General features: G+C 38.4%; 1 protein-coding gene across 2 annotated transcripts in view; it reads right to left on the bottom strand.

Moving 5' to 3' along the window:
• Positions 1 to 10,173, bottom strand: part of LOC120418084 (cAMP-specific 3',5'-cyclic phosphodiesterase-like) — a 29,296-nt gene extending 19,123 nt beyond the window's left edge. Inside the window, exons 1-3 of one of the 2 annotated variants that reach the window (XM_039580342.2) lie at positions 8,785 to 10,173; positions 1,396 to 1,584; positions 990 to 1,052 (exon numbers count right to left, since the gene is read on the bottom strand). In XM_039580342.2, coding sequence (XP_039436276.1) covers positions 990 to 1,052; positions 1,396 to 1,584; positions 8,785 to 9,491 — 959 coding nt within the window. In that variant the 5' untranslated portion in view covers positions 9,492 to 10,173. Of the gene's footprint in view, positions 1 to 989; positions 1,053 to 1,395; positions 1,585 to 5,000; positions 5,971 to 8,784 lie in introns of those variants that run through there. The other variant, XM_039580344.2, reaches the window with a different exon arrangement.
• Between the last annotated feature and the right edge of the window lie 16,075 nt (positions 10,174 to 26,248).

Below are 26,248 nucleotides of genomic sequence, written 5' to 3'. Positions count from 1 at the left end.
GTCAACTTTGTGGTACATCGTATGCCTGCTACCAGCAAACCTTATGGAGCCAAAAAATAAAATGACTTATTTTCCGGACTGGTCACTCTTGGTTACTCTGTATTTAGACCCTTCTTAAGAGGCTTTGCACATTGAATTTGAAATTTTAACTAGTTTGATTTATTTTACGGCTTTTTCAAAATGGTGCACCAGAGCACCATCGGGCATGAGGAGAACAAAATTTCTTGAAGGCTGATTTTTCAAAGTGCGATAAAATCAATAGTTTTGTGACAAATAAGTTTGAAACAGTCAGAACTAATGAAAAGCGAGTTAATTGATTGTAATGCGGTCAATAAACTTGTTATAACATCAATTTGTTCATATTTTAGTTATTCTTGGACTTGTATGGGAATATCAGAGAATTATAGAAAGGAGTTTAATTAAACTAGTTAACTAGTTTTATTAAATGTTTAGCAATGAATAAATTGTAGGAAAATGATGCTAGAGGTTGTGCCAATCTACTTTATCAATTTAACATAAATATTTGCTATGAAATCTCGTTTTTGTAAAGATTGAGTTTTTGCCGGTACAGAAAAAACACATCAAATTTTATAATTTTGCATGGATTTTATGTTTGTGGGCCAAAGTAAAGCTATTACATCTGGGCGTTAGAGGGTTAAAATAAAATACTAAAAAAATATATACAGTGGACTCTCTGGCTGTCGATCTTCTCGATATCAATATTGCTCCAGCTGTCAATATTTTTCCAGTCCCTTGAAATAGATTGCTTTGATTTTTTGTTCTATCATTTGATAACTCCCGCTCTCGACGGTCCCTTCAATATCGACAACGAGAGAGTCCACTGTATTATGATATGTTTTTTTAATCATTATGTTATGATTAACGCTAAAAATGTCGAAATCAAACAATAAAAAAAAAAGATTTCCATACAACTCTTAGATGGGACACTCGCATTCGACTCTATTCAACTACTGCCTGAGCATACTTACGTCCTTTCTGTACTAGTGATCGTTGGCGCCTCCACTTCTTTGAGTCTAGAAAATTTATCAGTTCTTTAGGATCGTATCGGGCAGACGTTAGTTGATGGTTGTGGTTTTTGTTTGGTGGTTGGTTCATTGGTGGTGGAATTGTGATTTTTGTTTTGTTATTTTGGTACAAATTTTGTTCAAAACACGGGTGCCGAATGTGGTCATTTTTTAGTTGTTGTCGTTTGACGGGGAAGATACATACATAGGAAGACATTAGGAACAGAGAAACAGAGAGCGAAGATTGCAAGAAATATTCATATGTAATGTACAGCACACGTGGAGTGACAGGTGAGCCGAAACGAAAAATGTTACAACATGACAAATTGGTGAAAAATCGGACAGATGGGGGAGGGAAAGCACAATGTACCTTTCGCTGGCGATGCTGGAGTTTCGAGACATCGACTTCGGCGACATCTCGAAATCCGAATCGGACCGATACAGGAAAGATTCCCTTCGTTGAGGTAGATTCTGCAGTACCAAACCGGCGGCAGCGGCGGCTGCTGGTGATCCACCTTCCAGCGGTGAACGTGAACCTTGGCCATTTTCGACATCGAAGCTGCAAGAAGGAAAGAAAGAGAGGCAAAAAGTGAAACAATGTTAGTCAAATTTATTTTTCATATCTTAAGATGGCGAACAGGTGGTTAAATTTATTGGATAGGCGGGATGGAAATATACATATAAAAAAGGGATAAAATGTCCTTATCCCTCGGTGCCTGTATATAATCACACTGGGGAAGTGCAGTAAAATTGAGACAGTGAATGACGATGAAGATAATACAATCACGTTACACATTACGGTTGGCTTTACCCTTCGGTGAACCCAATTATGCTCTTTTTCCTTTGGAATTCGCACTCGATTCAATTGAATTTTTATTATGAACTCACTTTGTCGTTTCTTCGACTTAGTGGAAAGCACATTGTTGGCACGGTGAATGTTTTTTTGAAATTTCGTAGAATATTTACAAAATTTGATTTTCAAAGATTGCAATTTCTTTATCCTATGATTTTTAAAGCAATGTTGATTTTTCTAAATCCTCCCAAGAGAAAAAAAAAGTTTAAAAAGAGGTGCTAAAGGTTCACATAAGTTTTCTATGAAAAATATTAATGAAATCACACTTAAATCTTTTTATTGAACACAATCCATTTTCAGACGTCGTTTGATTTTGTGCTAATAAATTTGTATTTTTGTGTGTTTCAATGTTGTAAGCTTTAAAGTGAATAACACCGGCCAGTATTAATTTGGGTCATTCCATGTCATCTGAGTACACTTTTGGACAGTGCCCTTTTTTTTGACGATATCTAAAAAAAAATTTCTCATAACTTTGCAACTATTATAGCAACAAAAAAACTTTCTTCAGGTTGCATTCTATCCAGATTTTTAAGCGAAGATGGCGTTACGAATGGTGCACGTCCGAAATGTCAAAATCGCGCAGTGGTACCAAAATTATAAAAACGTGTGGCTGTCATGCCTTGGCACACTTTTTTGTAATGATGGTACACAGAAAAAAAATGATGGTATTAAATATTCATTAGGAAATGGTGACAGATTTTGTGGCAAAAAAATGATTAATTTTACCCCAGAAAATGATGAATTTTTATCTGATTTTGATGAATATTCATCAGGTTCACATTTTTTATGTAATATTATTCAAAAATAGAGTTAATATTTAACCTACCAAATTTTCAACATTCCAAAATTGAACTTTTTTTTCTGTGTGCCACAAAAAAAAATATGTGCTTAGCATATTTTTTTACGCTTCGAGTTTAAAAAACTGGTTATGACCCATTTTCTATTTTTGTTTTTTTTTCGCCATCGTGTTCCCCGGATAATTTTACATAAAAATCAATGTAAATCTCAAACTAAAATGAACCATTGACGAGAAACAGTGATTTTGCTGAAAAAAGTTTGTTTGTGCGAATTAAAGCACACGGAAACAACAGAGTATAATGTAAACATGTTCATGACCTAATAAAACATCCCGTTTTCGCTTTCATTTTCATTCGATCATTTGGTCTTTTGATAATCTACTACCGCGTGACTTTATTTTGAAAAACCAAACTTTTTTTTAGTAAAATCGCTGTTTCTCGTCAATGGTCAAAAACACCTTTTAAAATTAAAAGTGTAAAAAGATAATATTGGGGTGCATTCAAGGGCTAAAAATCTGTAAAAATGATTCTAAACGCTGGGGAATGCATTTAAAATCGATTTCAGCTGATCGCACTTAATTTCCATTGAAATTTTGAAGCTAACAAAAAATTTACCCCCTGATTTTTTGGATCATCATTCAAGGGAGTTGGGGGGGGGGGGGGGGGGGGGGTGTTGTGCACAATTCTTTCTCAAAATAGCCTCCTTAACAAATTTTTTGTGATTTTTTATTTTTTTTTTGCATTGAGATACAAGTTGCTCTAGTTATTCATTGTTTTTTTTAATTGTTTAATATTGATTTTCCCTTTGTCAATTTTCAATGAGACTATCTGAATTATAACAAAACATTTATTTAGATTCAATAGTTGCAATATGACTTATATGCGTTTTCTTAACTCAATAATAAAAAAAATGCTAACCAAATAATGCTCGCAAGCCATTCAATGGGAGATTTTTTTTTCTTAAATCTGCATCATTCCTTGTCCCTTCACGCAATGAAATGGTTGACAAAAAAACTTAAATTTTCACCAATTCGTTTACTTTGAGGAGCATATGTGCGAAAAATAAGCCTAATTATTTTGTCTAGCTATTTAAAAAGGATTACAAAAAAATCAATTACACCGACCAACAAAATTTCTGCGCAGGTTCAACTCGAGGGGAAGCATAAAGTTTAGGGCCCCCAGAAACACGTGCACTTTGAATTTTTCAAAAGTATTTAGACGGGGCCGAATGGTTTTTCTCCAAAAGTTTGTATAGAGCTATCTAAGCCCGATCTCACACACACTAGCACACCATTTGTTTTGCTAGCGGGTACAAAATTTAACCTCACTTTTTTTTCGTGTACGTACACGCAATACATGCGCACGTAGATAACTCTATGGAGAATTAGTGCTGTTCGCTACTCCCACATATTGCATGCAATTTTTTGCTTGTATGCAACAGCGACGAACCGCCCTAATTCTTCATACAAACTTCATTTTTGTCATTTTGTAGGTAGTTATCTAAACATAAAAAAAACATAATTAGACCTCCTAGACCCAACTTTACGTGTAACCCTATTAAAAGTTATGACCACTTATGTGTTATTTATACACATTGTTAAGACTAAATCTCTGATACTTTAATGAATACGTTATCCTTATCTATCATGTAAACCATGGTTATCACAAGAAATGAGTAATGAAGCTTAATTTATTGAACGTGTTTTGACTGAATGTATTCACTATTTGTATGTGAGGAAGGCATCAACCACCTGAAGGTGGTTTAAGTTACATTTTTTTTGTACTGCTAAAACACGTAAAAATTGCGATTTTTTTTAGCTAAGCTAAGCTTGATAGGAACTTAGCATAAGAGAGCAAAGAGGCATCGATGTGTCAAAAACAATTCGCAAAAAATGATAAATGCCATCGTCTCACAATGTAGCGGAGACGCATGGTCACTTCAAATTCCACCACCTACCATGCACCTCCATGCGAATGTTTTCACAGATTTGGTTGGGTGGCTGTTTTGTTTCGTCATGACTGGGTCATGTGACCTGTGTTTACCACGATGCATGCACCCATATATCGCTCCCGATTTAAAAAAAAAGTTTTCTGCAATTCAGCAACGAGAAAAAAACGCAAAAAGGAAAGCAAAGCATCAACAAGCATAAATAACGAATCCTTTCACGCTTCCGTAAACACAAAATCTCATCATCAGTCACAAAATTGAACGAAGCACGCTTACTGTTTACATTCACTTTCACATACACATACACACACACAGAGGAAAAAACCTGTTCCACTTTAAGGACTTTTCCAACCCCCTCGGTTTGTGTGGGTGGCTACCTTCCGGTCGTGCGTCTTCTCCGGCTCAGACTCGTTCTGGACGTGCACCGTCGAATTCGGGTCAAGCTCTTGCGGGCGGTGAATCTCGTCTCCTCCGACACTGAAGACCTGCCCCCACCTCCTCCCTCGTCCGTGTTGAAAATGTCCGAACATATCGAGGACGAGTCCTGGCGACGTTTGTCGTAGATTTTGCTGGTCGCGGACGAATAAATTGACTCACTTTGACAAAGTGAAACGCACAGGTCCTCGATGGACGAGTTCAAATTAGTGCCCTCAACGGAACCGTTATTCTTGTGGTGTTGGAGCCGGTCCAATGGTCCGGTTCCGGACACTTGAGCTACCGCAGCACTCGGTGGGGGGCTTTTGGCAGCGGAACTGGATTTTCTCTTGTGCGTGAGTCCGCGGAACAGTGAAAATAATACAAATACAGCAACAATCATATCATTGTTTGGTTAGCTCTTTCAATCGAGTTGAAGTATATCCGTCTCCTACAGTAAAACACAGCACCAATTACAATTATTATCCTGTTGTTTGTTCCCCAACGTCGAAGGTTTTTAGAGGTCCACTTAGCGTGACCCAAGTAGGCTACTAGACAGTAGTATGCGAGCACCCAAGGTGCAACAAGGGAAAAACTCTGGAGATTATGCTTTTTCGCGCGCTCGCTCTCTCCCTAGAACTGCAATGCCCTCATTTCCGGAGCAACACTTTTGCACTCATTTTTTTCTCGTTTGATGGAGGAAGAATTATGCAAGTTTACAGTATTTGTTCAACAAGCCGGATTTGACGACAAAGCTCGCGACAGACTACACGGTGACGATAGCAGGAAGAAAGATTCACAATCACACGGAGGAAGCAAACAGTCACATCTTATTTATAGACCGAAAATCAGCGCGGAAGGTCCACTGTACAGGAAAAAGTGGAGAAAAATTTCGAGCTCAAAAGGTAAATAATGCTCTGGTCCGATTCGATTCGAAGAAGGAACGAGGTACTCGTCGTTTGCTTCCATATCCTCTATACACCGGACAAGTACGCCTGCCCAGACTCTATAATCAATCATAGTGTGCTGTGCTGGTGCTGGTGTGATATTGTTGTCGGCGCAGACGCTCGGCTCGTCGTCGGCAGCAGTGTCCTCTGGTTTTGGTGAGCGCGACTCGTCGCACCCATACAACCACGACAGGATAGGACACAGGACAGACCGGGCCATGCCAGGCCACACAACAGCGCAAGCCATATCTATACCACGGGGAGGAAACAGAGAGCATGTCGAACCGAGCGCGGTCACTGTGGGCTGATGAATTTACATTAAAAAGCATATTGTGTCCTTAAAAAAAAAAAACTCCGGAAATGTTTTATATAACTTTATCAAAAAATTTATACTTTTATCACGAAAACATAACACGTGACTTATGTTATGTGTGTGTATGTTCACCTAATCCTATATCCCTAGGATGGCTACGCAATTAGGAGAAAGTATTATTTATATCAGATTCGGACTGATATATCTTATTCCAAATGGCAGAGAATCTGGCGTCCAAGCTACGAGGTCATTGGGCATTGTGCGACCTCGCCTAACATATGTGCTCTATCATCAAACGGGTAACACTACTGTTAATCCGGCTGGATGTAAAATAAATTTTGCATTATTTAATGTAATTTTATATAATTTTACAAATATTATTGGTATGTAGCCCATCGCATGGGAAACCTAAATTACCAAAATTTCAAGCAGATAAAGGCGTTTATCATGTCCAAACCTACATTAACACTGAAACGCCCAACGCATGTCCAACTTACACGGACGCCCAAGCCTCCCAAAAAAGGTGGAACGGTAACTTCAACTCGCTGGTTCTCGAGCATTACTCAACCAATCGGGACGATTCTTGTTTCCAGTGATTTGTAATAATGTTTAGATTATCCTAAAATTTTGCAGAACTTGATTTGACCTTGGCGTTCTCGATTACGAGATTCCTACTCGAAACTAGGTGTTCGAAGGCTTGATTGTTGAGGCAATTGCAAACCTCTTTTTACACCATAGCTTCCATCCACCCCGGGATTCGAACTGACGACCTTTGGATTGTTAGTCCAACTGCCTACCAGCGACTCCACCGAGGCAGGACCCAGGGAGACGACTCCTACACCTGGACTGAGCTAACGACCTAACCTCTAGGTTAGACCGGGACCAACATTTACTTCCCTGTCCGACGGAAGGCGTGATCAGATAAATCTCGTCTCGAAAAATGCCACCGGGACCGTCTGGGATCGAACCCAGGTCGACTGGGTGAGAGGCAATCACGCTTACCCCTACACCACGGTCCCGGCACTTGATTTGAATAAATCTATTATTTCTGCGACCGAAAACATCGTTCCACCTTTTTTAAAACGACTGCCTCCGCGGATTTTATGGCATTTTTTTTTAACACGCGAAAAAAAGTTGGAACGATGTTTTTGATCGCAAAAATTACAGATTTGATCAAATTATGTTCTGCAAATTTCTAGAATTATCTAGACATCCTAACAAATCACTGGAAAGAAGAATCATCTTGATTGGTTGAGTTATGCCCGAGAAATATCGAGTTGAAGTTACCGTTCCAACTTTTTTGGAGCCTTGGGCGTTGGAATGATAATCTGAAAGCTCAGTGGGTTAAGGCGTTAGTCCTCTCTGTAAGTGCTAGGTTAGAATCCAGTCGATTGCAACTTGCCGTTTAAAAATGTTTTTTTAAAAGTTTGGCATGACTCAGTGAACTATAGAGCGGATTCGTTAATTCGAATTTCGCTACTTCGAATGTCCGCTAATTCGAATGCTCGCTAATTCGAACGCATCCGAACAAAAAAGGCACTCAAACGTAACAATTAGGTTTTACACCGTGACGTAATTTGACAGCTCGTGTGCACTGTTTACATGGTCTTCGTCGATTGTCGACGAATTTCCCCGAACAAAATCGACGACCGCATCGAACTGTGCTAAGTCCATGTAAACAGTGCACTTCTTTCTAACCTCCAAATCGAGTCGGCGTAGAACCTAATTGAGTTGCCAAACTAATGTTTACATTTCGAAACATTTGTTCGTTGTTTTCCTAGCCCGTGATTTCGTGCTTTTGACAGCTGTCAGTCGTTCCAAATAGTGAATTCGGTTTCGCTAAAATCACTAATTTATACCAGCCTACTATAGTTGATTTTTTCAACTTATGCAGAAAGATTACACAGCCAGTTGAGGAAAAACTATGTAATATTTTTCATACACTCTTTATAAGTAACATTTTACAGTTATAAATATTGCAATTGTACTACCGAATTTTCCCGCCACAGCCCACAGCGCATACACTGCAATGGAAAAATAGCTTCCCGATAAGCGAACTCGGGAAAACGGAACCTTTTTTCGGGTTTCCCAGCAGCACCAGTGCAGTGTGTGCATCTGTATTGTGAGCATTTGTATCAACATTAAAATGTGTGTTGAGCGTACTTTTCAGTGCAGCCAGCTCGGATTTGTTGATCGCATTAAACATGCAGAATGTGAAAAGCAACATGCTAAATCGGTGTTTTTTTGCTGTTGTACAAGCATTGTTTTCTCTAATTAACCCAGGAAAGCCAAGCGGAAGTTTTTGCATGTAGCTGTGTTGGTGTGTGCATGTAACGTTTACTGTGTAATGGTGAAATCGGCGAAACTTTTTGCCACTCCACGGCGGGGACTATTTTTGACAAAATGTTGCTTCCGAATTATACCCTCCCTGACTGGGTTACTATGATGTAATAACGCAAAAGCAACAGCCTGCTTCGATATACTTACTCCAACATTTCAGCGTTTATGTAACAAGATGTTCGTTCTTCTTTGGACTGTTCACTTCGGATGCTCAAGTGGCCGGGACTTAGGATGGATATTTTGCGATTCATTTGGAGACTTTTCTTCATTTTGAACTCGCTATTTGCCTCCATTTCACCAAGCATTTTGCCAAAACTCGGCGATATAACAAGCTGAGATCCGGTCACCGGCAGAGACGCTGTAGACACAGAGCTTGCTAGCGAGGACTTCGTAGCCGAAGCGACTAGGGCCTGGTGGAAATCGGAAGCAGAAGCAGAAGTTCCCAAACTGGAAAAGTTTGATGAAAGACTATGTTGCGTCGTTGCCGCGGCGCTGCTCTGCAGAAAACTGTGGAACTTGGTCTTGCTGCTCGAGGATACCGCCGAGGACATCGACGACGCAGATGACGAAGTCAGTACCGATTGAAGTGATTGTACGCTTGCGTTTCTATTCACACTTGTTGCTGCTGCAAAATTTCCATAAAGTCGAACGTTTTCCATCAGTTGGTCGGATTTCAGTTCGACATCGGAGAAGGCGTTGGATACGAGCTGAGTCGGTCGGATCGATTCGGCTGCTTCCAGGGCTGCTATGTTTTGGATTTGTTTTTGCTGCTGTTGGTGCTCGAGCTTGGTTCTAATTTGCTGTTGCTTAATGAACCCACCCAATGGGCACACTTTATCGTCGTCCTCCTCCATACTGATTTGATTCACAGCGGAGGTCAAGCGTTATTTAGTGGGAAAACTTTCCGTAGGCACGAAATAAAAAAGGCAAAACGTTTTCGTTTATTTGCTTTGTCACCGGGATTCAGCAATTAGAATAAACGCAATTCTTTTCTTCGTATCAAACTCAACCCACAATCAAGTACTCTGTGACAAATTTTCAATCAACTTTGATCCCTTTTTTCAACAACTCAGCAATTTTCCTCGAATATGAAATCACATTCCCACAAGGACTGGCGTTCATTCAACTTTCCGTCATTCTTCGTTAATAAACACCTTCCATTGGTATTTCTTCATGATCCAGTTCATTTTTTCGAGCACCATTTATAAAAAAAATCTTCCCACGATAAATTTTATTCCGTCGAAAAACACGTCACGACGTCAAGGGAATACGACTGCTGAGCAAAAGAAAATTCCACGAACCATGGGGACACACAAAAAAACACATATTTCATATTAAAAACACAGCATTATAGAAAGAAAGCAAAAAATAAAAATCATTGATCTTTTTTCACGGGGAGAGAGAAACGTTGCTACCGAGAACCTTGAATAAGATGAAAAATATTTGACGGTGCGCGGTACCGCGAGCCGAACAACACACTGACTCTGGGGTGTCTTAGAGGCAGAGGATAGTGCCACTGCTGACCGTGGCCACGCGTGTTCTATCACAGGCTGGTAATGACAAATTTTTAATTTCGTGTTTCGAAAGCAAACATCTTCATGCACACAAATAAACGGGCATCCATCGGGAGAGCAAGCGGATGGATGAGGATGCTCAAAATATTTCTAGAGCAGGTACTCAACTAGTACCTAATTTTCACCTACTCACTGACGATTAAGTCTGAGTTGTTGGCCTGATACAAAGCGTTGTTGTATTGTAAAATGAGTAACTTTGCCCACTCTAAGTTTCAAAGGAAATTGAGTATATATATATAGGAAAGGAGTACATTTTGGCCTCTAAAAAGGAAGTTGTCTTTATAGCTTTTGGCAACTATTGCTAGTACCAACCACTAGCGTCTTCCTTTAATCTATATGGACTTCGCCGCTCTGGGCCCCTACATGTATGTACAAAAAAGGATTTACTTCCCTTGGGCACTATGGACATTTTGTGATGAAACAATTTAAAGTTTGACAGAAATCTAGTACTACGTTTGGCTCAGAAACTCATGCTGAACATTTTGCCACAAAAAGTTCATGAAAAGATGATTTCTATGAAAAGTCAACTTATTTTTTGATGTATCACCATATCTGATCCAAATCCAATCTTTCGAAGGGATCCTGGAGAGTGCTTTAGGTTAGATTACACCTAGCACTCTTCTTGTCGACCGAGCCACGTAGCCCAGTGGTAACGCTTCCGCCTCGTAAGCGGTAGATCGGGGTTCAAATCCCGGCTCGGACCAACACATCTGGTGATTTTTTCCCTTCTGGATTCGATTGCTCAGTAAAGGGAAGGTAGTGTATCGGTACCTGATCTTATCAAGACACCTTAGGAGGACAACCTATGGAACATTAACCTTAACATGTTAACTTTAAGTTCATTAATAAACTGTCACTGAATCCGCTTTGTACTCATCACGGGTGTTCCCCTCAGGAACAGGGAAAGATTTACTTTATTTTACTTTTCTTGTTATTTATTAACATTTGTAGTGCGCCATTGCATCGGCATGCATTGAAACATCACCGACGTTAAATTGGCCAGGCCTACTGCGTAAAGTTGTATCGCAGAGACATGATTCGTTGAAGGGGGTTGAGTTTGAGCACGGAGTGTTTATACAACAACACAATTCTGCATCTACTGGGGATGAAGAAGCGTGGGGACACAGCACCCTACGCTTCGAGATTTGGTTTATTCGTTGGGAGCACCATATAAAGATATCCCAAAGGTACTCCGGGACCCTCTGGGATGGGACATTGTATTTCCACGAATGCCCTGGACACTATTTGTCGTAGTTATTGCGCCACAACTCGCTTTGTATGTATAGATAAATTTAAGACCAGTTGCTTTTTTGGATAAAGGTATATTATAAATATGAGGAGGGAACCTTATACTGTTTGATAATTGAAAATTGGCAAATATTTTATTGAAAAAATGATTCAAATTTAAAGGAACATGCCCTGTTCCTTTTATCTAATTTCAATCTCATTGACATCCCTACAAAAGAACGGGTTCATAGCCAATGGTACATTAAGCAGTCAGCCAGCGGCAACGGTTTACCGCCAGAACAAGATGGTTTTCTGGCAGTTACGGTTAATAGCGGCAATTTACCTCGCGGACACAGAGATAAAATTAGATTTCATAAACACATGCGGCGGCGGAGGAACAACCTCGTCGTCGTTTACTCTTGTTCACACACATGAGAGAGAAAGAGTGGAAAACAGAAAACATCTGAGCCGAAAACGTAAGCAAACTGTACCGTGGATAATATTATGACCGAGGAAATGTTGTGGCGTCTTTTGTTGAGGGCCAATCTTCGACCCGTGGCAAAAATAATGGCAAACATGAGTTTACCACCCCCTGCGAGCTATAGCTTTGCTTTGGACGAAAAGCAGGAAAATTACAATGTATTGTTTTACTAAAAGTACAGCTGATGAGTTTTTTTTACATTGAAATTAAAGAAAAAGTTTATAAACAAAAAATATTAATAAAAATATGATTAATTATCAAAAAAAAAAAAACAAATCTTGCGATTCAACGTGCCACTAAAAGTGTGTCGACGCTGGGGTATGCCGCATGAATGTACACCATTATTAAAGTGAAAAGCAGCGGGAAGGAAAAACACATTCACCGCATCGTACCTCACAGCACAGCACATCACATGTCTGGCAGTTTGTGTTTTCAGCGATCTCGGGGTGAGAAAAACAAGTTTGCAAACAAAAATATGGTTTGAATCAGCAACAATTTTAAAGAGCAGACCAGAGGGTGGTGGTGCTAAAGCGATGGCGTCGTTAAAGTGCTTGTTTTATATTTTGCCATTTTTTTTTTTAAATATTATGCCATCTCAAACTCGCATTCCATTGGAATATAGGAAATATTCCGTGAAATTCGTGCCGTAATTCAAAATAGCGGAGAGAGAGAGGGTGTCATGCGTCTTTGGGGCTAAATGTACCTCCAATTTTTATTTCAAAATTGCATTTTTTTGGAAGAAAAATATGTTGTGTGGAGCAAATCAATGGATTTTTTTTTTAAATACTAATGGTATAAAATCGAACATTATGTTTGAGAGGCAGTGTTTGTAAATATTGCTCGGTTTGTTCTAGAGGTCGTATCGAAGCGCTCCGATTTGTATGAAACCTTCAGCGTTTGTTTGTCTATACATGAGATGAACTCATGCTAAATATGAGCCCTCTACGACAAAGGGTAGTAGGGTAAAACGGGCTTTGAAGTTTGCGGTCCAAAAAACCTAAAAAATGTTAAAATTGCTCGCATTTCCGTAAAACTTTATCAATTCCGACTCTCTTAGATGCATTCGAAAGGTCTTTTGAAGCCCTTCAAAATGTGCCATAGACATCCAGGATAGGTTTGACTTTTCTCATAGCTTTTGCAAATTACTGTTAAAAATGGATTTTTTTTAAACCAGTTTTTATCTTTTTGCAACAGCCTTCAACACCCAAATTCCTATAGGTCAAAAGTTAGGGAATTTCATGGACTATTAGCCAACGGTTTTAACGTTTTGGCCAATCGCAGTTTTTCTCATAGTTTTACGATTATTCTATAACAAACCTTTTACAACTTAGGTTACGTTTCGGCTTTCGGTCACTTGGTAAAATCAAACACCAGTTTGCTTTCTTCTCCGACGTTTCGGTTCATATAGAACATTTTTCACGGAATCGAAAAGGACCTATATGAACCAAAACGTCGGAGAAGAAAGCAAACTGGTGTTTGATTTTACCAAGTGATTGAAAGCTGAAACGTAACCTAAAATAACATTAGTTTTCGTCCTGTAGGCCTCGATAGCGGCACTTTTTGGTCTCAATTTTGACATATTCAAAATCCTCAGAAAATTTCACGTGAGTTTGAACTATTGGAGTCGAGAGTCTCGTTAGTTTTAACTATTAAACTCATATTTGACATGAGTTCATCTAATGTATAGACAAATAAACGCTGAAAGTTTCATCCAAATCGGAGCTCCTCGATACATCCTGTTACACATTGGTTAAAAACTCGCTCTTAAGTTGATTTACTTACTAAACCATCTTTTATATTATTGTTTAGAAAAGTTGAACTCACTATTTTCAAATATGAAGCACGGAAAAATATTGAGCAAAGTTCTGGAGGCTTTGGGCTGGTAAGCAATTTTTAAGGGGTTATTGTTTGTTTAGAAAAGTTGAACTCACTATTTTCAAATATGAAGCACGGACAAATATTGAGCAAAGTTCTGGAGGCTTTGGGCTGGTAAGCATTTTTTAAGGGGCAAAAATATCAGAGGTTGGTTTGAGCACACACTTAATTTTTTTTCAAAATCTGTATTCAGGGCATTAAAATATACATTTTCATCTATTAGAAAAAACAAATTTGAAGACATTTGGTTGTACCATTGCCGAGATATAGCTATTTGAAGTTAGCAGTTTCAAAAAACGGGTGCCACGATATCTCAACATTGCTTCGACCAAATTGGCTGAAAATTTTGGTGAAGACTCGTTAAACCGGTCCTGTGTGCATGACGAAGGCCGATTTCCAAAAAGTTTATTTAAAAAAATGATAAAAATATTTTTCTGTTTGTTATATAAAAAATCGTCAGTTTTTGATTTTTGTAGTTTTTGAAAATTCAAAATTTCAAAATCGGGCTTCGTCATGCACACGGGATATGTCTTAGGAGTCTTCACCCAAAATTTCAGCCAATTTGGTCCGTCCCATCTCGAGATATCGTGGCACCCGTAAATCATCTTGGTGATCCGAGAAAAAAGCTCAGATAGTTACACCCAAAACTGAGAACCGCTCGTCCGAGAGAATAATGGCCTCGAGTCGACAGAATAGTGGTACCATTCATGGACTCAGAGAACACAGCTCGAGATGGACGAAAGAATTATTCTTTCGAGGTTCATTTGCAAAAAAAGTTTATCCGTAAAAAAAAAACAAAAGTGTCGACTACACGGAGAAAAAAGAGTTCCCAAAATCGTGAAAATGCGTTCATGGGAACTCTTTTTTCTCCGTGTATGGGAATCGAACCAGAGACCTTTGACAGACTAACCCAATGACTAAACTGCCTCGGCCACACCACAGATTGGTGATTAAGGAGTGGTCAGATGTCGATGTATGACACTTGTTGGAGGATTATTGTTTCAATTAACGAATGAACACTTTTGTTATGATGGTGTGACACAGAAAAAAATCAATTCTTGTAATCGTGAATTAAGTTCACGAATGCGAGAACCACGAAGAAATTTATTCATGAGTATGGTGCATTTGCACTATAAACGTGAATAGATTCCTTCGTGGTTCTCGCATTCGTGAATTTAATTCACGATTTCGAGAATTGTTTTTTTTTCAGTGGAGTTGGTAGCATTATTCTTTCGATTTTGGCTTTGAGCTCTCAATAAATTTTGAGAGAACGGTTCTCTCGAGTCTGAATTTTGGGTGTAGTCAGTTTGTTTAACGCATAGCAAAATTCTAAGCTTAAATCGTCACTAACTCAGTTAAATCAAGAAATATCTTAATGAAAATTTCAGGAGTGATTGAAAATCATCTTTAAAGTGGATTTAAAAAAATTTCTGTAATATGAAATTTTGTGATTTTCTACATGTATGAGCATTAAGGGGCTCGATTTATGTAAACTTAAAAGTTAACTTTGTTTAGACTAAACAAAGTCAACATTTTGCTCGCATTCAATTTTTTTAAGATTGAAGATATGGTATCTCTTACTTCAGATATAGAAACTTAAGCGATATTCACTTACTTTTCATAAGCCGGATTTCATTACATTTATACATTTATTAACATTCCAACGCCCAAGGCTCCAAAAAAGTTGGAACGGTAACTTCAACCCGCTGGTTCTCGAGCATAACTAACCCAATCAAGACGCTTCTTTTTTCCAGTGATTTGTTAGGATGTCTAGATGATCCTAGAACTTTGCAGAACTCAATTAGATCAAATCTGTAATTTTTCCAACTTTTTTGCGTGTAAAAAAAATTTGCCCAAAAATTCCGTGGAGGCAGTCTTTAAAAAAAAAAAAGGTGGAACGATGTTTTCGGTCGTAGAAATTACAGATTTGTTCAAATCAAGTTCTGCAAAATTTTAGGATCATCTAGACATTCTTACAAATCCCTGGAAACAAGATTCGTCCCGATTGGTTGAGTTATACCCGAGAACCAGCGAGTTGAAGTTGCCGTTTCAACTTTGTTGGGAGGCTTGGGCGTCCGTGTAAGTTTGACATGCATAAGGCGTTCCAGTGTTAAAATGAATCATTAATTTATTTACATGTGTAGATTAGAGTGTAACAAAAATGACTTTTTGGCGGGCATTCAGGGGTTTGTTCCGGTGGGCATACTGAGCCTAAATCCCAAATATGAGCATGATTGGACGTAACAGGAGCTGGCGCTCCGCCCTTCAATTTTAAATGGGATTTAACACGTAAAAAAAGATTTTTTCAAAAATGTCACTTTCTGAGGCATTTTGGCCACCAATGCGTTTGCCAAAAACATCACTGGCGTGTAGGCCAGATCCTTGCGCATCTTTTGGTATATATAACATTGAAGTTTGGAGCATCCTGGAGCTCGGTACAGACCTTCCAAGTTTGGCATTTTTTTTCGAAAAATCGGTCCCAGCAAAATCAAATGGCGTCTCGGGCGTCGCGAGGTGCGACGCATATCTTTTTTGCCGGGGCCGATTTTTCGAAAAAATGCCAAACTTTGAAGGTCTGTACCGAGCTCCAGGGTGCTCCAAACTTCAATGTTATACATACCAAAAGATGCGCAAGGATCTGGCCTACACGCCAGTGATGTTTTTGGTAAACGCATTGGTGGCCAAAATGCCTCAAAAAGTGACATTTTTGAAAATTTTTTTTTTTACGGGTTAAATCCCATTTAAAATTGAAGGGCGGAGCGCCAGCTCCTGTTACGTCCAATCAAGCTCATATTTGGGATTTAGGCTCAGTATGCCCACCGGAACAAACCCCTGAATGCCCGCCAAAAAGTCATTTTTGTTACATCCTAGTGTAGATCTAGTTTATTTATAAAATTTATAAATAAAACAAGCCTTACCCGACAAACTTCGTTCTGCCTTTTTTTAGTTTGTTGACGTTTTTTGCTTTTTTGCTTATTCAGCCTCCTGTGATCAAAATTTTATTTTACGTAACTTTCACCATACAATTTGCCGATGCTCCAGAATCGGTTCCAGAGTGGCCAAAGTGTCAATTAGATAGCGTAAGAACCTTCCTTGGGCTTATACGAACCCAACGCAACAAAAAGCACCTCGATCCGACACTCCGTGTTGAACTGATTCGCGTTCGAACAAAACCGTCGAAATTTTTTATATATATAGATCAGTTTAAAAAATAATAATCAATAAACAATATTATGACATCGACCTTGATTTCGTCACCTGTTTATCGCAGAAAAACTGAGCGGTAATGCATTTAAAATTCAATTTTACGGTGGCACTTTTGCGTCAACAAAAGGGTCTTTTGTGTCGCATTGGTCATTTCGGCAGGGCCAGATTTTACATCCTGCCGGGTTGCTTCTGGCACACACAGGCACTTGAATCGTTCGGGGCTTTGCCATTTACAATGTTGAAAGCATGGACCAAGGCGCTTTTTCGTCATCCTTCCTTACTATGGATGTGTAACGAAGCGTGTCCTCCCCCCTGAACCATAATGTGATATCAATATTTTCCTCTAGAGAGACCGCTCATGTCCGGGGCCGTATCCATGCCGCTCGAGTCAGATCAGTTGTAACTTTGAACCACTTTCCGTAATATCCTTCCTGCCAGCATGCCTGTCGTGGGAGCAAGCACACCCAAAACACTCATCGATGTCGCTCAAGTTGACCCTTGTCGCCGTTGATGGTACATCAGCGGCAAAGGACCAATCAGGACAGAATAGGTGCTGAAAACGTTTAAATGGGTAGGATATCCTTAATGCAATAAATTTTAATCGTTATTGTATTAAGTCTCTCCTATGGGGATTTTAAAATATATTAGAGATTATATGAACTTTTTGCTAGACATGACCACTCTAAGATTCAAATATTGGTGGAGGAGAAACAAAACAGTACTCTTTTTATCACATTCAGAAATCTGTTTAAAACAGTGTCGAGATATTAAACTTTTCAACATTATTTTAAGTTTTTTTTATATTAAAACCGAATTTTGCACTTCACAGCGTTGATTGCTAAAAACATTTCCCTATTATTTTTGAAGAGTTAGGCTCGGCAGCTACGTATTTTATTATTTTTAACAATCATTACTGTTAGCACTTTGCAGATTGGCAAATCCCAGTGAGCTATAGTCAGCCTGAAGCTCATTAGAGAACGGACATCTTAAAATATAATAATAATATAATCTTGCACCACTACATTCACTTTAGTCCAAATACCTTGCAGCACTGCAAATGTCAAAGCACCTGCGTGACTCTTTTCAGAATTTGTTTGTATCAGTCAATTGAACCAAAACAAGCTGGGTTTTAAAGCTGAAATGAGGCGCTGCGTTTGCAGAATTACCAGAAAACTTTAAAAACATTTCTGCAGTTTCGTTTCCGGTTGATTCAAACCGCCGTCTGAAGTGGCGTGAGTTACTGGGTTTGGCAGAGAATTTTGTCATTACAAAATCAACAAAGGTGTCCATTGTAGTGCTAGAAGTCGCCCCGCTCCCGGAGTTGTCCCCGGAACGATCTTTAACGGAAAGTGGCATTCCGTCTGCGGTCGCCACACCAGCAATTCCTGCGCTTGCAAGGTCAGCATGGTCAATATATGGCAGCAAAAGAAAACTTGACAATATTTAACGAAATTCAAATTGAAAAATAAAATTAAATATTTGTTTTGTTTTCTATTCGTGTTTTGCACGTAAACATAATATTTGAACACATTGAATCTTATTTTTACAAGAATAACGATGACTTCCAAAGTCACCCCGGAATTCAAAATAAAAATTTTCAATGCAACTATTTTTTTAAACACTATTGACAAAACTTTTTATCAAAAATAGTGCATGTACCTTGTGTGACCTACCCTAGTACATGTTTTAAAAATAATAATCTTAAGACAAACCTTATCAGTTGGAAAATATTTCAAATATAAATTGAAATTCTATAAATGTCACCCCGGTTTACTGTACTTTTGTTTTGAGATGGCCGTTCTCTAATAAGCTTCAGGCTCTCTAGCAAGGCCGATTGAGCCATTGGGTTAGGGTATAGGGTAAGATAGAGGACAAAGAATAAAAAAATACATTATTTTAAAGGTGCCTCAAAAACATTTGACAAGCAAACAATCCGATAGTAAAATTGCAAACAAAAGCTAGCACATCACCTTGGTAAGAAATGCTAGTAAAGATTACACGCCAAATGTCAAACCTGCTGGATTTAAACCCAGATAACACGGAAAGGGCTAGTTAGTTCACAATTTATTTTACATCCGCGCCATACTTCTTTTCATGCTGTGAACATTATTCTACACTCAAACAAAATGAGTTCGAGTAAACATGAACATAGTTCATGCCAACGGGAACCAGCAAGAAAACTGTTCAACTTTCATAGTGCAATTTTGAATTTTGCACCATAAAAGTGGAACAGTTTTCTTCCTGGTTCCCGTTGGCGTTTACGCGAACTCATTTTTTTGCGTGTAACCGAAGTATTACGCAAAAAAAACCAAAACAGCTTCACTCCAGATGACGTTATGTCACTTGATACAAAACGATGATGTAGCGGACTTAGAGTCTACAAGAATTAAAACTTTATCTCTATTATCGAGAAAAAAATGTCCTTGTAAGACACTGTATTTTGACTGCCTATAATATGGAGCAAATAAATGATAAAATAAATGTTCTGTCGATACATAACTATACATTTTATCACTCATAAAGCTTCACCATCCAATTCGACCCCATGGTGGTTATTAATGAACTCTCGTATGAGCAAATGCCGAAATGTACCCTCACGCGGAGTGAAATGTTTACTATACAAAAGTACCAACCTCTTCCAGAGGCGAGAAGTGGATGCTCTCGCACACAGCAGCAACAAGGCAGGAATCTACCAACACCAAGCTTATACCTGCCGTTTTGTGGCCGTAGAAGAAAGTGGGTTAGATGGAATTTCTGAAAGTGTGGGAAAATAATTTTCCACATAACTTAATTCCGATGTCTCCACTCTAGCGTTGCCGGGCTCGACTTGTAGGGTTTCCGTACTCTGTAAGGAGGGCCAGCAAGGCGGGTGTGCTAAAAATAATCACACGATTGAAATCACATCCAATGAGATTTTCTTATGACTGGCTTCCACTACTGACACTGTATGGATCAGCATCAGCATGATCACCATGAGCGAGAGGCAAATGCTTTCGGACGAGTAAATGAAGTGTCGCTTCGATGCCCTTAATTGAGGAGACACTCCGTTACCGTAAACCAACCGTGTGGAAAACATTGTTTTAATAAGTTTTAATTCATAAAGTGCGCGGCAAGTAGTTGTTTCGTCGCTAAGCGAGATTCTCGTTTAAAATCTGAATATTAATGTGAAATTCATGAATCTCTCGATGCCAAATTTGGACTTGGACAAAAAGGAGGAATAAAATGGATATTAAAGTTATACGAGTAATACGATGTTTCGTGTTAAGATATTGAATTGTGTAGAGTAGAGTAGAGTAGAGTAGAGTAGAGTAGAGTAGAGTAGAGTAGAGTAGAGTAGAGTAGAGTAGAGTAGAGTAGAGTAGAGTAGAGTAGAGTAGAGTAGAGTAGATTAGAGTAGAGTAGAGTAGAGTAGAGTAGAGTAGATTAGAGTTGAGTAGAGTAGAGTAGAGTAAGGCTTTACTCATAAATGATTTATTTTCATCTATTAAATTTTAAATTGTACCTGGCAATCTCCAACTCAACCTCGCTAGACAAGGAAAACCATGATTTTTCTACTTTTTCCCCTTCAAAATACACACCACCAGCAACTATTGTTCCAACCCCACAACGAGGTGGATTACCGTGGTAAAACGTACTTTTAACGAGCACTATGGGGTTTCAGGCGGCCATAAATCGAAAAACCGACATACTCTAATTATTTTTTTGGTATTTTTTTTCGAAAATAAACATTCTAACTAAGAAAAATCCGGAGTTTGAAAGTTGTAGGTTCAAAATTCACTGAATTGCAGACCTTCAAAGGCGAAAATGGTAAGAAAAAACATGTTTTTTGACAAAAAAATGATTATTTTTCATAGTTGTACTGTGTAGCTGTTTGTGTATTTTTTCCTGCATCATTATATATATTCAGAAAGGTAATTGATTCAACTTTTCAATAACATTTTACAAAACACACTTTTACAGGCTAAAAAAAATAATAAAAATAAAAAAGATGGATTTTTATTCAAAATTTAGTTTTTTTCAACTTTGTTAATGGAGTACTTTTTTTGTGTGCATTTGTGCGATCTGAAAATTTTGCAGCTTAAAATTTGAACCATGTCCTAACTTGTCTCCAAATTTCAAAGTGCACTTATGTGCACTTTTTGAGTTATGCCATTTTGAACATTTTGATTAATGCAAGAAAATTAATGATTTCGCGTATACGCTTGGTTAAAATCACATTATTTACCTGCGGAGGCAGAAATGACGTACTTGCTATGTATGTTTTGAAATTGATTTGATATTCATGACTTTGTTGGTACCCTAAATACGTTTAATAAAATTAGAAATTCCTATTCTAAGTATTTTACAGAAACGATTCGTCGAATATTCATATCAGTTCGTTGTTGTGTTCTTTTGAAAGTATGGATAATAATACCGTAGTGTCCCTGTACGATATAACGAAGCACTATTCTGAAAACGTGAGAACTGCTTTCGAGTATATTTGTAAGAATTATAACATTGCAGAACCATCACATGATCAACTCAGGGAAAAACCACAGATGAAAAACTACGCATGTTGTTCTGTAGCTTCAAAACGAGAAATACAAAATCCCATAGAAGAAGTTCATATTTTATGTAATCTAACGACAATCGGTTACATAGTGATTTTGATTTAGAAGAATTTATCGTGGAAAACGTGAATTTTGCAAGTGGATCAACAAAAAACGTGGACGAGAATCCATACAATGTTCCATAAAATAAACCGTCTAAAATTCTAAAACACCGCAAAAATCAAATTTTAATTGGAGGAGGAGGGGGGGGGGGGAGTCTTCAAAGAGAGGTGGATTTTAACTCAAGAAGAAGGGGAGGGAGATTGAACGGAAATCAGAAACTTTAACATAGCATAAACCGCCATTCCGGGCATCAAATAGACAGAGCAAGAATATTAAAATTCACCACTTTAATGTATGTGGCCTCAAATATATGAAAAAATCGAAAATTAAACTTTTTTTTTGGAAAAATATCAAAATTCATTTGTTTTCATTATACTAAGTACAAACAACACAAAAAAATCACAAAAAAAGCAAAAAAATATTTTTGGCCGCTCGCTTATATGGAAATACCCCATAGTGGAGCAGGGCTTCCGTCTGGATGCAACAGCAGCGTTGGACTCTGTGAAGGGATATAACAACCGTTTCCTCCGCTCTCTCTGTCTCTCCCTCTTTCTAACCACGTTGTATGAAGGTACTTGGGATTGGCATAAGCTGCTAATAAAGTGCCGTTTCACACATGCGAAAACATGACGATGACGTCAATGAAAATAATGCAGCAGTCGGAATGGAAATCAAGGAGGAGATGGACTTGAATATAAGCGAAATGTTGAAAAATAATGCGAAAGCAGCAGCAGGATCGTTCAATATCGCGGAAGTATGTTCAACCATATAGTATGACTCAAGCCAAATGAAGGTTTGAACATACAAGTGAAATGATTCGAACTCTCGCTGTTTCGAAAGTAGTGTCACCTGATATCGATGTAATAATTTTGTTGATCTGTATCTATTCTAACGAAGTCCAATCAAATATATCAAAATACTGTGCAGTAAACTGCAAAAAAAAACAAAAACCCAAAAAACAAACCCCCCCCCCCCAATTTGTATTTGAATTAAAATCAGTTGCCCAACAATGTCATTTCAACCCCCTAATTCGAATGCAGTTCGGTTCGAATTAGCGATTCATTCTTAAATTATTATGTTTTTTTTTTCTGCTCGTCCACAACGATGACACTGAATACATTTCTTAGGCATTCATAAATTCTACTGAAATCAAGAGAAAAATCTGGTTCTCGTTCAGATTCTTCTTGAAGCATCAAAATCGGTCAATTTCTTACAAAGTTATTAGAACAATCAATTTCTGTCCTGATCCTGTTGTCCAACCCAACTGTAAGTGTTTTTTTTTAATTTTAAAATAGAGAGAAATTCGTTCGTTTTGTTTTTTAACTTTATTTTAACTTTGTTAGTTAGTTGAAGCCATTTTTATGATTATTTTCTAAACCCAATCCGCTGTTTCACATTAAGCGTTTCTTCTAGTAGAGATTGTTTCTCTCGAGCATTTTAGTCGTTCAACTGAAACCAACACCTACGCCACTTCTCGCGCGGTTGCTGACAAACTTAGCAGGTGATTATTGCCAAGTGCAAGCTTCCCTCAAGCGTTTCTAAAATGTGTAACTTTGAGAGCAAATGCTCCTAAAAGTAGACACTACCCAGTAGAAACTAAATTCGTCTAGTTTTGCTTGCAAAAACTAAAATTTTAATCTTTTTAGTAGATCGAAATGTTCATTATGTATTGAAACCATACTCAACACAAGTCTAATCGATTCGAGATCCTTAAAACCGAACACCAAAAGTAAAAATTGTATTTTCACCCTTTTCCAGTTCATTACGCACCGTTACAGATCGGTGTACACGCCAACATTTGTGCCATAGCAACAAATCAAGGCATGTCTCGTGCCTCGTGAGTCGATTTTCCCGCCACTCCGCCGAGCAAGCAAGCAAAGCAAATCTGGTTTCAATCCTTGAAGCGACAAAAGACCACAGGATGATGAGCTTCTCTCGGTGTGGGATCCGTATATACGTAGGAAGGAAAGTGTGCGATCAATATTCTATTTAAGCAACAGATTGTATAACATATGTATCAGTTCGGAGTTCCACACATAATGGGAAAAATTTTCCACGCGGAAGCAGGATTTGCAGTGTCCTCGAAAACAGCTCGCCATCATATTCACGGTAAACACAAACTAAACACACCCACCTACACACACATACACGAGTTCGGTCAACATGTTGGGTGCACCTTTAACCACATACGCCTAACTATAAAGTAAACTTTGCACAAAGTGGTAAGTTTCACTAGTTGTTGTTTTTTATCAGCTCCGCTTTCTAGAATCGAGTGATACCTACCTGTTGGTCGGGGTTAACCGTCTGTCAATGAGATGCTCTATGTGCTTATTTAAAATAAAATTAAATATTTTCCCTGTTTTTGTCCCTTTACTAAAGATTAGGATGCCAAATCGATCTTCTAAGCTCATTCTTAGAAGACCATAAGACTTCCGGTGGGGTATTGGAGAAAAAAAAAAAGTTTATGAAATCTTTTTAAAACTAAACCGAGATTATAGATAGGAAATCAATTTATCTTGAAGTCATTCAATTTTAAAAATTGTTCTTCCGGTTTTTCATTTTTCTTCCGGTCCACGTAAGTGTGTAATAGGTATGTGACACGAGAGCACAACATGAACCAACCGCTACTGAAGCATAACGGAACAGGATATCGCCATCTGGACGAGGTACTTTTAGTCAGCAAATTGTTTACCAGCGTTAGGATGGAAATTGGTGATGGGTGATAAAATAAAATCGATTTCTGCTTTTGGAATTCTTTAAAACGATGCTGCAATAAACCTTTGCAGCAAGATGTAAGGAAATGAGTAAATCTCACTGAAATTTTAGGGAATAATTTTCTAGTTGTGCTTCTACTAGAGCTCATATCCCAAATATGATGACACCCAGTTAATTTAACGATTTTCAAATAATAATCGAATTATTCGCTCTACAGCATTGCCTTGGCGTTCTCGATTGCGAGATTCCTACTCAAAACTAGATGTCCGAAGGTTTGATTGTTGAGGCCATTGCAAACCTCTTTTTACACCTTAGCTTCCATTCACCCCGGGAATCGAACTGACGACCTTTGGATTGTGAGTCCAACTGCCTACCAGCGACTCCACCGAGGCAGGACCCAGGGAGACGACTTCTACATCTGGATTGAGCTAACGACCTAACCTTCTAGGTTAGACCGGGGCCAACATTTACTTCCCCGTCCGACGGAAGGCGTGATCAGACAAATCTCGTCTCGAAAAATGCCACCAAATGCCATGGGATCGAACCCAGACCGACTGGGTGAGAGACAATCACGCCCCTACACCAAGGTTCCCGGTGAAAAAATAATATGAATTTCAATTATATGTATCAAATATTTGCCAGGGTATTTTTGTTGTTGTCTAAAATTCATTTAATTTGTCACGAAGAGAAAATATTTGATGATTGAAAGTAATCATGAAAATAAATTCATAAAACCAACGTTTACTTTTAACTGTTAACAATGACATGCAACCCAAAATGGCTGACATCTTTTAGACCGAAACAATTAGCATAACCTCGCTTAGCTTTATTTTTTGTTTACTCAAATATCGACCTTCCAGATAGCCAGCATGGAGTCCCAACGGAAAAGAGAGATATAAGGGACAGGAAAACCCATCAATGGCCACTTGCCCCTGGGGGGAGGAGGACGCCCACCCAATGTTCAACTGTTAACCAACAACGTCCGAGGCTGGCAGACTGGTTGCGCTGCCATGGCTTCATCAGCGTAATAGAGAAGAGAACAGAAAATGAAATAAATTTAATTTATTGGATTACTCGGCTGGACATCGGACGTTATATTGTTAATCCCCAATTCCAACCGCATGCCATCGGTACACCACCAGCAAACCCGACACCATAAAACCAGCAGCAACAACGACCGGCACAGTGGGAAGCTGTGGCGCTTGCGGGAATTGCAAAAAAAAAAAAAAAAATGTTGGAAAAGCCAGTGGCGATTCGGTTGAAATGTTACTTGATTTATAAAATGAAACCAAAATGGGGAAAATTGAAAGAAACAATAACTGAAATGGTAATTCTCAACAAGGTAAACAGTGTGAAATACCTCCGTTTAAAAACATAATAATCTAGTGAAAACAGAATTAGTAAATTAAAACTTTCAAAAACAAAAGTCGATTTCAATCCTGAGATATTCATTCAAAACTGGAAAAGCTCCGTGCATTGTAGTCACTAGCCTGTCCCATTTTGAGGTCATGTCGAGGAATTTCAGGTGCTCACTTCTTAAATGGTAGATTATGATGTTAGGAACAATGTTTTCTTAGACAAGAAAAAATAATAAAATACTTTCTCGCACCCCCTAGTCGATTTACTGAAAAAAGTCACTTTTTTGAACAAATTTTCTAAAATCGCTTGGAATCAATACAAAAACTGTTTCGATCAGGTGTGTATTATCTTCAAACGATAGGTTTTTGTCCATAGATTAAGATGCACTATCAATATTGGACGAAAATTTAAGTTTTTGGACTCTCCCAGGCGGATTTGTGTCGAAAAAATCGCATTTTTTCGAAACTTTTTTCAGAAATGTTCATTTAATTTAGGGTAGCCTATTTTTTCCAGTGAAACCA

The sequence above is a fragment of the Culex pipiens genome, chromosome 1 (genome assembly GCF_016801865.2).
Source record: "Culex pipiens pallens isolate TS chromosome 1, TS_CPP_V2, whole genome shotgun sequence".
NCBI lineage: Eukaryota > Metazoa > Arthropoda > Insecta > Diptera > Culicidae > Culex > Culex pipiens.
Note: the sequence above shows the minus strand (reverse complement) of the source record. Positions and strands in the feature narration are given on the sequence as shown.